This window comes from Bufo bufo, chromosome 2 (assembly GCF_905171765.1).
Source record: "Bufo bufo chromosome 2, aBufBuf1.1, whole genome shotgun sequence".
Lineage (NCBI taxonomy): Eukaryota > Metazoa > Chordata > Amphibia > Anura > Bufonidae > Bufo > Bufo bufo.
The window spans coordinates 598866720-598882044 of record NC_053390.1 but is presented as its reverse complement, the minus strand read 5'-3'; the positions used below and the strand labels follow the sequence as shown (position 1 = coordinate 598882044).

General features: G+C 39.7%; 1 protein-coding gene across 5 annotated transcripts in view; it reads left to right on the top strand.

Annotated features, from left to right (window-relative positions):
* ALPK1 (alpha kinase 1) overlaps nt 1-15325 on the top strand; it is a 172850-nt gene that overhangs the window by 144961 nt on the left and 12564 nt on the right. For all 5 annotated transcript variants that reach the window (XM_040418354.1, XM_040418355.1, XM_040418356.1 and 2 more), the window contains 2 exons: nt 2106-4392; nt 6887-7040. In XM_040418354.1, coding sequence (XP_040274288.1) covers nt 2106-4392; nt 6887-7040 — 2441 coding nt within the window. The remainder of the gene's footprint in view (nt 1-2105; nt 4393-6886; nt 7041-15325) is intronic.

Here is a 15325-nt window from a genome sequence, read left to right as displayed (position 1 = left end):
CTGAGGTTAAGATTTATAAAAATTGGGTGGGTCTACAACGGCCAATCAAATTTCAGCCATTTGTTTAAATGGGAAAATTTAAAACTGCCGCTGCTCTTAGACTGTTAATGGCAGGGTCCTCAAACTTGGCACAGTTGGTCACTGGAGGACTGGGATTAAAATTCTGAAAATTGGGCGGGGCCAAAAACAACCAATCAGATTTATTTGATTGATTTAAATGGGAAAAACTAAAAATGCTGCCATTCTCACATTATTGATGTCATGGACCTCAAGTATCACAAATGTGGTCATTGGGTGTTTCCACTTCAAAGTTAGAAAAAGTGGGCAGAGCCACCAACAACCAATCAAATTTCACTCATTGATTTTGAATAGAAAACAATAAAACTGCTGCCATTTTTACACGTTAAATGCCATAATTCCCAAACCTTAAAGTGTTAGTCACTGGGTGACTGTGGTTCACAATTAGGCAAAAAAGGGGCGGGGCAACAACAGACAATCAGATTTCAGCCTTTGACCTTAATGAAAAGCAGATAAACTGCTGCTATTATCACAGTTTAAATGCCAAGTGTCACAAACTTAGCACAATTACTCACTGGGTGACTGCGGTCAACATTTAGGAAAAGTGGGTGGAGCCTAAACAGCCAATCAGATTTCACCTATTGACTTCAATGTAAAACTTTCAAATACTGCTATTCTCACAGTTTTAAAGCCAGAGGCCCCAATCTTGGCACAGACCATGGCTGAGTGACTGGGCTTAAAATTCGGGAAACTGGGCGGAGCTTAAAACAGCCAATCAAATATTACCTAGTGCTATTCAATGGTAATATTTAAATTGCTGCCATTCTTACACTGTTAATGGCAGGGTCTTCAAACTTTGTACATTCGGTTACTGGGTGACAGGAATTTAAATTTTATGAGTGGGCGGAGCCACAACCAATCAGATTTTCCCTATTGACTTCAATGAGAAAATTTAAAAAGCTGTTATTCTTGCAATATGAAAGCCAGAGTCCCCAAACTGGCACCATGGGTCACTGGGTGAGTATTGTTAGGACTTAGGAAAAGTGGGTGGAGCCTTTAACAGCCAACATTACATTTCAGCAATTTGTTTTATATGGGAAAATTTAAATTACTGCCGCTCTTTGACTGTTAATGGCAGGGTCCTCAAATTTGGCACAGTCAGTCATTAGGTGACTTGGGTTAAAATTTTAAAAAGTGGGTGGAGCCACAAACACCCAATCAGATTTCAAGCTAACATCCTGTGGTTTCTTCAGAAACGACACCATTTAGTTATTAATATTATGTCATAAGGACGTTTCGATAGTCATCCAATTAGCTTTCTCGATTTCTAAATGTACCAGTCAGATGACTAGCGAAATGTCTTCAAGAGACAATACAACAAATCCAGTTACTCTAACTTAATACTACTCATATGTCATGACTTGGATGAATGAGAACCTTCACGGACAGCTTGCCCTATCCTTCTCTCTCCTGACATCTAATGTCAGCAGCCCCCACACGTATTAGAAGCTCGGCTGGTCCCATCAAAATTGTCGGGTTTGTCTGACATAAATCTAATGTATATGGGCAGTTACCTCTTTTAAAGAAAACGCCAGTGTCATTCACACATCTCATCTCAGTAGTTTTTAAATATATTCTATGTACATTTCATTTTATACAATTTTTAACCTGCAATCCATTTAGACAGCAAATTGAATAATGCAGCGGAATAGTAATATTTATGTAACCCAGCATCCAATAGTCATTGGTCTCAAAATCTGTAATCTGAACAATGATCAATCAACATCTTTAACTGCTTTTATACAGTCAACTAGTATGGAAAGTCAACATTCAAGTCCATAGGTGAACGAAGGTGAAACTAGCACACATACTTAGTATAGCGGTTTTTGTATTTTTTTTTCATACTGTACATCAGAAAATGCACAGCATGATAACCATCAATAACGGATCCTACAGCGGTCATTTTTATCACACAAATTGTCATGCAAGTTTATTTGAACCTGTTCTATTTAAACCTAGTAAATCTTATATGCATCACGGTACTGTGTCAATTACTAACATTTATATTGTGTCATTTTATTTCCCAGAACATCCGTGGTTCATGCTTATTATCGTACAGCTTGTCAAAAGAGTGTCCAAATGATAGAAAGTCTTATTATCTCTCCGAAGCTAAGGAATCATTCCAAATTGGTCTCCTCACCAAGAAGAAAGGAGACCGTGTGATAAGTAAACAGGAGCTTCACAGCTTTGTCAAGGCAGCCTTTTGTCTTGTAAATGTACATAAGTGGATTAACGGCACAGAACCCATAAATGAAGATGTGAATCAACTTTGTAGAGAAGCCATGGAAAAACTTGCAAAGTATAACCTGTTACCGGATAAACAAGACAAAGTAGACTTATCCATTGATATCATGTCTCTTGTAAGCTCCATTAAAGATCATTTAGATGTACAGGCATTCCAGAACTCTGAGGATAATTGTTATGTTCCTGACACCTACAAGGACTGTCTGGAAAAAAATTTGTTTACTGGAAAAGTCAGTTTTGCAAAGCTATTGGATATGTATTCTCATCATCACAATTCCCTTTGTGAAGTGTTTGACATTACATGCAGGCAGCAGGCCACCACAGATGGGTTAAGATCAGGTGCTTGTGTCACCGCCTTGAAGACTACTGATACTATAAGTACAATGGACAGCACATCCAGCCACACATCAGACAAGAAATCAGTTAGAAGAAAAAAATTAATACGGTCTAATGCAATAAGTGCCTCTGATAGCAGTAGAAGGAAATTAAGTAGGTCCTCCAGTAGCAGTCATAGCTTAAGTTTGTCAAATTCCAGTTTTAGTTGGGAATGCATCCCTGAACAAAATGAAATTCAAGATAGTGGTAAAGCAGAAAATGCTTCCAGCTCTTCAGATAACCTTGGTGAGCATTTCAGTGGAGATGGCAAAAGCCTGGAAATAGACTTTCAGGAACTATCTGTTCAAGAAAATATGATCTCGGATAAGCAACCAGAAGAATTAATTTCCAATGATTCATGTCCAAGCTCAAGAACTGGAAATGTTGTCAGTACATTTTCAAAAGCAGCAGGTCTAAAAAATGTACCTGCTGTATCACATAGTGCGGATCAGTGTTCAGATGATGGAAGCTTTGAGTTTATTGGCGATTTTTCTGAGACAAAGTATTTACCTAATATTAGTAAGACATACAATGTAGCAGAAAAACATAGTGTGCCTCATAGTGGTTTTACGGAAGAAAAGATTTCTAATATAAATGACTTTACTGCAACATGTGATAGTGAAGATTATATGTGCATTGGAATTGATAAAAGTTCATCAGTTGGTAAGGCAAGGCTAACAGAAATTCATGGAATTGACATGCAAGCTGAAACAGCAGACACTACAAATGATGAATTCATATCTACGGGACAGTCAAAGGGTCTTGGAGGACATACACTGATTCAGGAAATTGATATAAAAGCTGAAAGAGAGGAGGGTACAGATGTAATCTCTAGAACACATGATAACTTCATATATCTAGGTCCATCAAGGTGTCATGTAGGACAAGCAGTAATTCATGGAACTGCCACTGAAACTGAAACAGATGATATTGCTGATAATAGAATACATGATAGTCCACAACCCAGTCCTTATTTTCCAGATGGAGATGCCGAAGGACAGACTGGAACAGATGATAATATGAATGATGTATTTGTTGCGTCATCTAAGAATAACCCAAAATCTGTAGTCCTAGCAGGTGGTACAGCTGAGAAAAGGTTGTTTCATGGAGTTGACATAGAAGCAAAAACAGCAGATACAGCAGATGATGCACCCATTGAAAGGAAAGCATCTGTGTTGATCCCTTCAGGTGCACCTACTGGTAGCCATCATACATCTGGCTCAGTTTCTGAAGAGTTATTGGGCACAGAAGACAAATTAGAACGGCAATTCCTTCATCAGCAATGTTCTATAGAAACTTCAACTGATATACCTGCTTTAACTCACAAGGACAGTAGTTTAAATTTGTCTTCAAGAAATAGCAAAGCACCATTGGTAAACAATGGTGATCCATGTGAGAGCACAGAAGAAGGAGATGAAAGGTCAAGTCAGGGTCTCAGTATCAGCCATGGATCCAGCTCTTGGAGCAAAATAAGTCAGTTTTCTAGATCTTCTTCTGCATCCAATTCATTTCTCAGTTCAAGTGCAAGTTCCTTTGATATGCTACCAGGACTAAATAATGAGCAGATACAACAAGCTCGTTTTCTAGACAACACTGATTATGAAATGCTTCTTTCTGGAGTAAGTCATAATTGGCTGCTGAAGAGGCTAGAACATACAGGTCTTTTTAGCTTCACATGTTCAAAAGAGACACACAGTAAGTAATGTGATATGTGTTTTACAATACTTTTTTGTACAGAAACTTGATGTTCATTGGGCCTAAAGCATCTGTAGCTATTCCACTGGTTTATATACATATTTTTCCCATGATACAGTTGTACTAGTGCCACTACTAATAAATATAAAGGAATAACAATTATTTTAAAGATGTTCTAACAAGTCAGCTTTGAGCAGGAGCATTAGTTCTAGGGAGATGGGATATTGTGCACGAGATGAGACATGATAAATCTGCATTATGTGCCTTAAAGGGCTTTTCCAGGTCCTATATACTGTTAATCTATCCTAAGGATAGGTCATCAGTTGTGTTTCCGGCATCCAATCATCTGGTGCTGCAACTTCTTCCCAGGCCTGTGACATCACATCCATCAGTCACATGGCCTTTGTGCTGTTGAAGCTAATGTGATTAAAGGGGTTGTCTCACTTCAGTAAGTGGCATTTATCATGTAGAGAACGTTAATACAAGCCACTTCCTAATATATTGTTATTATCCATATTGCTTCCTTTGCTGGCTGGGTTCATTTTTCCATCACATTATACACTGCTCGTTTCCATGGTTACGACCACCCAGCAATCCATCAGTGGTGGTTGTGCTTGCACACTATAGGAAAAAGCGTCATCCTCTCTTGTGGCCGGGATCAGGGGAGAAGCATATAGGCTTGTGTTTTTTCCTATATCGTGCAAGCACTACCACCACTGATGGATTGCTGGTTGGTCGTAACCATGGAAATGAGCAGTGTATAATGTGATGGAAAAATGAATCCAGCCAGCAAAGGAAGCAATATGGGAAATCAAAATACATTAGTAACTGCCTTGTATTAACTTTCGCTACATGATAAATGCCACTTACTGAAGTGAGACAACCCCTTTTAAGTAGCAATGACAAGCTCAGCTGTTGTACATTTATACATATAACTGTTAGAATGACCATGTGCATGTGAACCCCTACATAATGAAGAGATTTTTGGGTCTTCATTCCTAGAGCAAAGAAAAAATCACCTTATTAATTACTGCATTCTGAAGATAATTTGTTTTTCCTACATGTGTTGTCTTACACATTGGTGGCATATCACTAGGATAGGTGCAGGTGCACGGTGTGCTCTTTATTCACGCTATTTTTGGAAGTCCCATAGAGACAAATGGAGAGTGCACCACACAAGGATAGGTCATCAGTATCGGGGGCCCAGAAAACGTCTTCAATCTACTTTTTACTGCCAGCAGGAAAAGTTCTGTGGTGACTTATATTAAACAATCTACAATAATAAAGTATGATTGATTTACATGTGACATTTGCATCTTTTGCTGTTATTACCAGTGGGAGTTAGGCCTCTTTACTATAAGTGATATGGTTTGCAGGGGCACACTGGCCATAGACCCTACAGGAAAATCTCCTAGTTGGCCGATGCCCAGTGGGCCACCCGAGCCCCGTTCACATCCACCAGCTGAGTACATAATGATTGGATGCGCTAATTATTAATTAATGGTAGGAGCATCAGGTACGTATGCACCCGGCTAACGGCCGCAGGTGCCCTTCCATCCACAGGATGGTGTTTCAATAGAACACTGTGATGAGGGCAGCAGTATTTTGTGCTGCACTAAAGTGTTGCAGGCTTTGCTTACTTCTGCCTACTTGTGTTGGCCCTGACTACTTGTTTTGCCCTGCCTTCGGTCAATTTGGACCCACCTACAACATGGGGCCACTTTTAAGTTTTTTTTCCAATGCCACTTTAAGTTCTCATTCCTTTCCTGATGGATTGTGTCAGGATCTGTTCAGGAAAAAACTGATGGTCTTGCATGCAGGTTCAATCAGTTTTTTTCTGCAATTGCATTTTTTCTGTCTGGATCATATCCAGTTTGCATGTGTTTTTCATGCGCGTGAAGAAAAACTGAAGAATAACATCTACATCTCCTAGCCACCATCAGTAAAAACGCTTTGCATCCAGATGCCTTCTGTTTTTCACGCAAGCCCCATTTACTTCTATGGAGCCAGAGCTGCGTGAAAAACGCATGATATAGTAAATGCTGCGATATTTCCTGAATGCGTGAAAAACGATGCTCATGTGCACAAACCCATTGAAATGAATTAGTCAGGATTTAGTCCGAAGGCTACGCGTTCACAACACGCATCAACATCTGGACAGAAAACTCACTCATGTGGAAGAGCCCTCAGAGTATTCACATGCAACAGATTTGTTGCAGAAATTTCTGCAACTGAAATTCGTTTCATTCAGTTGAATGGGTCTTGCAAAAATACATGTGTTTTCTGCCAAAGCAACCCTATTTAAAAGAAAGGAACTGATTTACAGTTGCAGAAATGTCGAGATCTACCGTGTAAACTGTTCCAATTTGAGTTTTTCTTTGTTTTATTTGTGCACTGAACTGAAGGAGGTTCAGTCACTGTAAAATATATTGTTATTTTTGTGATATTCTACTCCTCATGTGACAGTTGTGTCACCTCTTTGTATCATATGTAGATGCACTGCTTCTCAAGTTTTCAAAAAAATCTGAGCTTTGGACAGCCCAGGAAACAGTTGTTCATATTGGAGATGATGTGGATGTTAAAAAGGAAGGCAAGCAAAGAATAGCTTTCTGGATTCACTTTCTACACCAGGATGAGACTCTGGGAAGGTATGTAACAGACCTTATCTGGTATATACATTACTGTAGCTAGACTTTCCTTCAGCAGGACCAGAAATGTGCTGCCCTTGTTGGCACCTGCCCTAGGCACCAAGCATCTGAGTGCATGCTCTGCCAACCTATCCTGACTACATCCCTTAAAGGGAATCTGTCAGTTCCGAAACACCTCTCAAACTACATTAAGCGGTGAATAGTGTAAGTGACGCTGCGTCCAGTAATGTCATTTTTATCTTCATACTCACTTGCATTCCAACGCTGCCCTTAAACAATCCTGCAGTAAAATGCATTGAGAGGACTCCGGAGCTTATAGGCTATGGACACCTTTGTAAAAAAAAAACTTTTTACACTAATTTATTTATTTTGTGGAGAAAGTCATTTCTCCAATTGGTTGTGTTTATTTATCTTTTTTCATTTTTGTTCTACAGCTGCATGTGCTTCCTATGCACTGCTATCAATTAATTTACATCTGACGGATTTTCTGTAACTCCTCCTGTCTCCAGATGGGAGCACGCACTGTATCTCCCTCCCCAGCAGCAGTCCTCCCTCCACCATCTCCCCTCAACATGATGGCCGAGCGGTGCAGAGTGTCAGCTGTCACATACAGCTGACACTCTGCTTGAAATGGCGGACATAACCTCTTCCATGCCATGGTCCTTGTATGGAAGGGGATAACCATCAGGCCGCTGCTCTACCGTGGCAGCGTCCCGATGCTAGGAGGGTTACTAGAGGGAGGCATCCGGCTTGCCATGGTATATTTGAGCCCCTCCTTCCCCCCGCTCAGTATGTCCGAGCGCAGCAGAGTGTCAGCCTGACAGCCTGCAGTGTATTGTAGAGCAATCATACCGACTAGATCTTCAAGAACCAAGTAAGTCTGGGTCAAAAAAGTGTAAAAAAAAAAAAAAAGTGAAAAAAAGTAAAAAGAAAATGTAATTTCTTCCTATATCCACACATATAATAGTTACAAATGTAAAAAAATAAAAAACACTAAACATGTTTGGTATCGCCGCGTCCATAACAACCTGATCTACAGGGAGTGCAGAATTATTAGGCAAATGAGTATTTTGACCACATCCTCTTTATGCATGTTGTCTTACTCCAAGCTGTATAGGCTCGAAAGCCTACTACCAATTAAGCATATTAGGTGATGTGCATCTCTGTAATGAGAAGGGGTGTGGTCTAATGACATCAACACCCTATATTAGGTGTGCATAATTATTAGGCAACTTCCTTTCCTTTGGAAAAATGGGTCAAAAGAAGGACTTGACAGGCTCAGAAAAGTCAAAAATAGTGAGATATCTTGCAGAGGGATGCAGCACTCTTAAAATTGCAAAGCTTCTGAAGCGTGATCATCGAACAATCAAGCGTTTCATTCAAAATAGTCAACAGGGTCGCAAGAAGCGTGTGGAAAAACCAAGGCGCAAAATAACTGCCCATGAACTGAGAAAAGTCAAGCGTGCAGCTGCCAAGATGCCACCAGTTTGGCCATATTTCAGAGCTGCAACATCACTGGAGTGCCCAAAAGCACAAGGTGTGCAATACTCAGAGACATGGCCAAGGTAAGAAAGGCTGAAAGACGACCACCACTGAACAAGACACACAAGCTGAAACGTCAAGACTGGGCCAAGAAATATCTCAAGACTGATTTTTCTAAGGTTTTATGGACTGATGAAATGAGAGTGAGTCTTGATGGGCCAGATGGATGGGCCCGTGGCTGGATTGGTAAAGGGCAGAGAGCTCCAGTCCGACTCAGACGCCAGCAAGGTGGAGGTGGAGTACTGGTTTGGGCTGGTATCATCAAAGATGAGCTTGTGGGGCCTTTTCGGGTTGAGGATGGAGTCAAGCTCAACTCCCAGTCCTACTGCCAGTTTCTGGAAGACACCTTCTTCAAGCAGTGGTACAGGAAGAAGTCTGCATCCTTCAAGAAAAACATGATTTTCATGCAGGACAATGCTCCATCACACGCGTCCAAGTACTCCACAGCGTGGCTGGCAAGAAAGGGTATAAAAGAAGAAAATCTAATGACATGGCCTCCTTGTTCACCTGATCTGAACCCCATTGAGAACCTGTGGTCCATCATCAAATGTGAGATTTACAAGGAGGGAAAACACTACACCTCTCTGAACAGTGTCTGGGAGGCTGTGGTTGCTGCTGCACGCAATGTTGATGGTGAACAGATCAAAACACTGACAGAATCCATGGATGGCAGGCTTTTGAGTGTCCTTGCAAAGAAATGTGGCTATATTGGTCACTGATTTGTTTTTGTTTTGTTTTCGAATGTCAGAAATGTATATTTGTGAATGTTGAGATGTTATATTGGTTTCACTGGTAAAAATAAATAATTGAAATGGGTATATATTTGTTTTTTGTTAAGTTGCCTAATAATTATGCACAGTAATAGTCACCTGCACACACAGATATCCCCCTAAAATAGCTAAAACTAAAAACTACTTCCAAAAATATTCAGCTTTGATATTAATGAGTTTTTTGGGTTCATTGAGAACATGGTTGTTGTTCAATAATAAAATTAATCCTCAAAAATACAACTTGCCTAATAATTCTGCACTTCCTGTATAAAAGGATCACGTTAGTTTTACCGCACGGTGAACGCTATAAAAAAAAGAAAAACTATGATGGAATTGTAATTTTGCCCACCTCACTTCCCAAAAAATGGTATAAAAAGTAATAAAAAAGCTCATATGTACCCCAAATTAGTAGCAATCACCTCATCCTGCAAAAAATAAAAAAAATATGGCTTTCAGAAAATGGAGACACAAAAACATGATTTTCTTTTTCAGAAATGCTTTTATTGTGTTAAACCGAATTTTTTAAAAAAAAAATAGACATATTAGGTGTCACTATGTCCGTAACAACCTGCTCTATAAAGATATCATGTGATCTAACCAGTCTGTTGAACGATGTAAAAAAATAAAATTAAAAACTGTACCAAAAAAGCCATTTTTTTATCACCTTACATCACAAAAAGTGCAATACTAAGCAATCAAAAAGTCATATGTGCCCCAAAATGGTATCATTAAAACCGTTATCTCATCCTACAAAAAATTAGACCCTACCAGTGACAATCGTCCAAAAAATATGGCTTTCAGAAAATGGAGACATAAAACATGTTTTCTTTTTTTTTTATGCTTTTATTGTGTAAAATAAAAAAAAATTAAATCCACATATTAGGTATCGCCACGTCCATAACGACCTCCTCTATAAAAATAGCACTTGATCATATCAACGTTGTAAAAAATAAAAACTGTGCCATTTTTTTGGTTACCTTGCCTCATAAAAAGCGTAATATATATATATTATATGTTAACGGGGCAGTTACTGTGAAAGTCTCTGTTAAAGGGGAAGTCACTGTGAAAGTCACTGTTAAAGGGGCGGTCACTGTGAAAGTCACTGTTAAAGAGGCGGTCACTGTGAAAATCACTGTTAAAGGGGCGATTAGTGTGAAAGTCACTTATAAAGGGGCAGGCACTGTGGAGATCTCTGTTAAAGGGGCGGGTACTGTGGAAGTCACTGTTAAAGGGGCGGTCACTGTTAAAGGGGCGGCCACTATGAAGGTCACTGTTAAAGGGGTGGTCAATGCTAAAGGGTTGGGCACTGTGGAGGTCACTGTTAAAGGGGCAGGTACTGTGAAGGTAATTGTTAAAGGGGCGGGCACTGTGGAGGTCAATGTTAAAGGGGCGGCCATTGTGGAGGTCAATGTTAAAGGGGCAGACACTGTGGAGGTCATTGTTAAAGGGGCGGGTACTGTAGAGGTCACAGTTAACGGGGGAAACTGTCGATATTTTTTTACGACACACAGAAACATAAAATGAAATAGATGAAATATACCCGTGCGGGTCCTTCTGCTAGTATATATATATATATATATATATATAAAAAGAAAAAAGGGAATGGCAGCACCGTCACAAAGAACTTGGAAAAAAAGGGTGCACAGGCCCAGATGTGGATATAAGCCAATCCAACAATTGTAAAAAATGGAAAAAGGGCAGCACTCCACTGGATTTAAAATAAAAATAAACTTTATTTACCCATAGGCAACAGCGACGTTTCGGCTCATACACAGGAGCCTTCCTCAAGCAGTGAGGAAGGCTCCTGTGTATGAGCCGAAACGTCGCTGTTGCCTATGGGTAAATAAAGTTTATTTTTATTTTAAATCCAGTGGAGTGCTGCCCTTTTTCCATTTTTTATATATATATATATATATATATATATATATATATAAAATGAATGAAATCCGCAGCACATCCAGGTAGTGAACAAGTGAAAGAAGCTTTAATCACCAAGCATGCGACGTTTCAATCCTCTCAATGGGATTTTTCTCAAGCAGTGCTTGAAAAATCCCATTGAGAGGATTGAAACGTCGCATGCTTGGTGATTAAAGCTTCTTTCACTTGTTCACTACCTGGATGTGCTGCGGATTTCATTCATTTTATATTATTTGGAGGTGGATCGCCGACTCAGCCGCTGGCACTCCGTCTGTACCTTTCAGACAGTGGTGCTGCCCACATTCCTTGATTTTTATATATATATATATATATATATATATATATATACATATACAGTTAGATCAATATATATTTGGACACTGACACAAATTTTGTTTATATTACCTGTTTACTAAAACATATTAAAGTTATAGTTATATAATGGACATGGACATAAAGTCCAGACCTTTTAGCTTTCATTTGAGGGTATCCACATTAAAATTGGATGAAGGGTTTAGGAGTTTCAGCTTCTTTACATGTGGCACCCTGTTTTTAAAAGGACCAAAAGTAATTGGACAATTGACTCAAAGGCTGTTTCAAGGGCAAGTGTGGGAAATTCCTTCATTATTTCATTCTCAATTAAGCACATAAAAGGCCTGGAGTTAATTTGAGGTGTGGTGCTTGCATTTTGAAGATTTTGCTGAGAAATAAAGATGCTGTCAAAGGAGCTCTCCATGCAGGTGAAACAAGCTATCCTTCATCTGCTTAAACAAAAAAAAAACATCCGAGAAATTGCTACACTATTAGGAGTGCCAAAATCTACAGTTTAGTACATCCTGAGTAAGAAAGAAAGCACTGGTGACCTCAACAATGCAAAAAGACCTGGACACCCACGGAAGACAACAGTGGTGGATGATCGCAGAATAATTACCATGGTGAAGAGAAAGCCCTTCACAACAGCCAACCAAGTGAACAACACTCTCCAGGATATAGGCGTATCAATATCCAAATCTACAATAAAGAGAAGACTGCATGAAAGTAAATACAGAGGGTTCACTGCACGGTGCGAGCCACTCATAAGCCTCAAGAATAAAAAGGCTAGATTGGACTTTGCTAAAAAAACATCTTTAAAAAACAGCACACTTCTGGAAGAACATTCTTTGGACGGATGAAACCAAGATCAATCAACCTCTACCAGAATGATTAAAAGAAAAAAGTATGGCAAAGGCATGGTACAGCTCATAATCCAAATCATACCACATCATCTGTAAAACCGCGGATAGTTACTACATGATTCTTTATTGAACAAAAATAATGACATACATGATAAAAATCAAGAAATGCAGAGAAGTGTGGATAAAAGCCTCCAGAACCGAGTATAATGCAATAGTGGTATTGCAAAAAGTCACTGCTGTGCGTGTAATACACCAGAAGAAGGAAAATATGCTGAGTATAGCCCCACATGCAAGTGTATATTTGCGATGAATAAAGGAGGGGCACTCAGCGGTCTGAGTAATATGGACAACAGTAACAATATAGCAAATGGATACTTTAATTGGTATGGTAAAAATATCATAAGTTATCAATGAAGTATCGTAGAATTAGCACCATGCAATACAATAATAGTACACATATAAATAAAAATAATATAAAATATATATAAAATAATGAGTAACTGTCCCAATATCTAGTGGAAGGTAGGGTACACGCTAGGGTTCCGTTGATATCACTAGCAGCAATGTCAATGTTCAGATGATATAGTGATCATAGATATTTGGTACGTTACCACCCGGCTAGTTGGCGTCTGTTCAGCTTGTTGTGCGGCCGCCCGGACCTACCACGGCGTCCCGTGTGGTCTCGCGGTCGTGATACGGCGTCCCACGTGACCGGGTAATGACCACATGACCGATGTGCACAGGAAGTAAGATGATCAACTGTGCGTTCCACAGTGCGCTCCAGTGGGGAACTTGTGCGTTCCACAATGCGTTCCACTTGTAATTTGGAAGGGTAAAACCCTCTCAGACGTCTGAATGTGATGGAAAAAAGCTGTATCGTTACCGTATCGTACAGCCTAACTATCCGGATGGTATAGATGCTTGCTAGGACACTTCCGCCACAGTGTATATTTGCGCCAATAAATGACATAACCAAGTATTAGAAATTAACATTTTATTTACAATTATTTAATTTGTCCAATTACTTTTGAGCCCCTGAAATGGGAAAAAAAAGTTCAAGATCTGTTTTGGTTATTCCACGTAATCTTTGTTTTTTGGTGCGCTGAATCCAAAAATGACCTCCATTTTGTCATAGGACATCACGTTTCCTGACAATTTAGGTAGCTATGTTAAATAAGGCAATACCTCAAAATAAATGGAAATAGACTTATAAAATTAAAGTTTTATTACAATTTTTTCATGAAAATCCTTTTTTGAACTGAAATGAGCTCACCTACACACGTTAAACTCGATTCTTCTTCCCTGTGAGGCTCCTCTTGGTGCATTTACGCTTGTGAGTAGCATCTGGAATGTCTCTCTGAAGCATCCAACAGTAGTCTGCCATCATTGTAATGCTCCATTTTCCCTCGTATCTCCTTTCCATCTCTTTAATGTCTTGGTGAAATCGTTCACCTTGTTCCTCACTCACAGCTCCCAAATTTTCAGGAAAGTAGTCAAGGTGGGACTGGAGGAAATGCACTTTCAAACTCATCAGGCAACCTAAAGCTTGAAATGCTTTCAGTATTCATCCGACAATGTTTTTGTAGTGAGGATCTTTTGTTATTGCCTAAAAATTTCTGTACGACTTCTTTAAATGCAATCCATTTGCAATCCTCCTTCTTTTTGAGGATCCGTCATGGTATTGACAAACTCTTGATCAACTATAAGCCTTCTAATGTCTGGTCCGACGAACACACCTTCCTTCAATTTTGCCTCGGACAGGCCTGGAAACTTGGTGACCAAGTATTTGAAGCATTCTCCATCTCTTGGAAGTGATTTTACTAATTACTTTATCAATCCCAATTTTATGTGGAGAGGTGTTGGAAGAACTTTATGAGAAGGTACCAAACTTTCTTGGAGGACATTTTTTTCACTGACTGTTAGCACCCTCGGCTGCCATCTCTTCTTGTTCCAGTGATTTTGTCGGTCTCGACTGTCCTATAGACACAGAAAACAAGGGTATTTGGTATACCCAGCTTGTTGCCCGAGCAGCATGCACAAGACCTTCAAGTCCCCACACACTTGCCAACCATGGTCTTCATATTTAAGTTTACGAAGAACCAATTCCAAGTTCTCATAGGTTTCCTTCAAGTGTACGGAATGACCTACAGGTATGGAAGCGTAAAAACCACTGTTGTGGAGTAAAACTGCTTTGAGACTTCTTTTTGAAGAATCTATAAAAAGACGCCATTGCTCTGAATCATATTGGATTTTAAATTGACCCATCAGACCTTCGACAACGATGCAATAAACCAACTTGTCTTTCTGGGCGGAGTAAGGAACGAACTCCTTTTCACAATGTCTGAACCATGAAGATGACATTCCTGGCAACAATAAATTCCTGCTTTTCAGCCTTGATCCGAGTAACTCAGCGGCATCTTTGGGAAGATTCAAGTCTCTTACCAAATCATTCATCTCCTCCTGAGAAAACAGTTTTGGTCTTGTATCATCTTCAAAGTCAGAACTTGATTCGTCATCTGGTTCAGGTATGACTTCACCTTCATCGGAGCTACGTATCTCTTCCAAGGTAGCAGGGGGCTTGGGTACTGGTATATCTGTGCCATGGGGGATAGGACGAATTGCTGAGTAAAGATTGGGGTATGAAATGGAATGCTTTCATTTGGAATTAAACCCTTTCACATCGCAATACCATAGGAATCCCATAACAGAAAGTTTTTTTCTTACCCTTGAACCAGTTTCGGAGGTCCTCAACACACCGGTTGCACACTTTATGAGGCGCCCAAACTTTATCTTGAATGACGAGCTAACACGAACTACGATGAAAAAGTGTGAACAGCCTTGAACCAAGAACCTGATGATGATTCGTGCACAAGTGTGGACT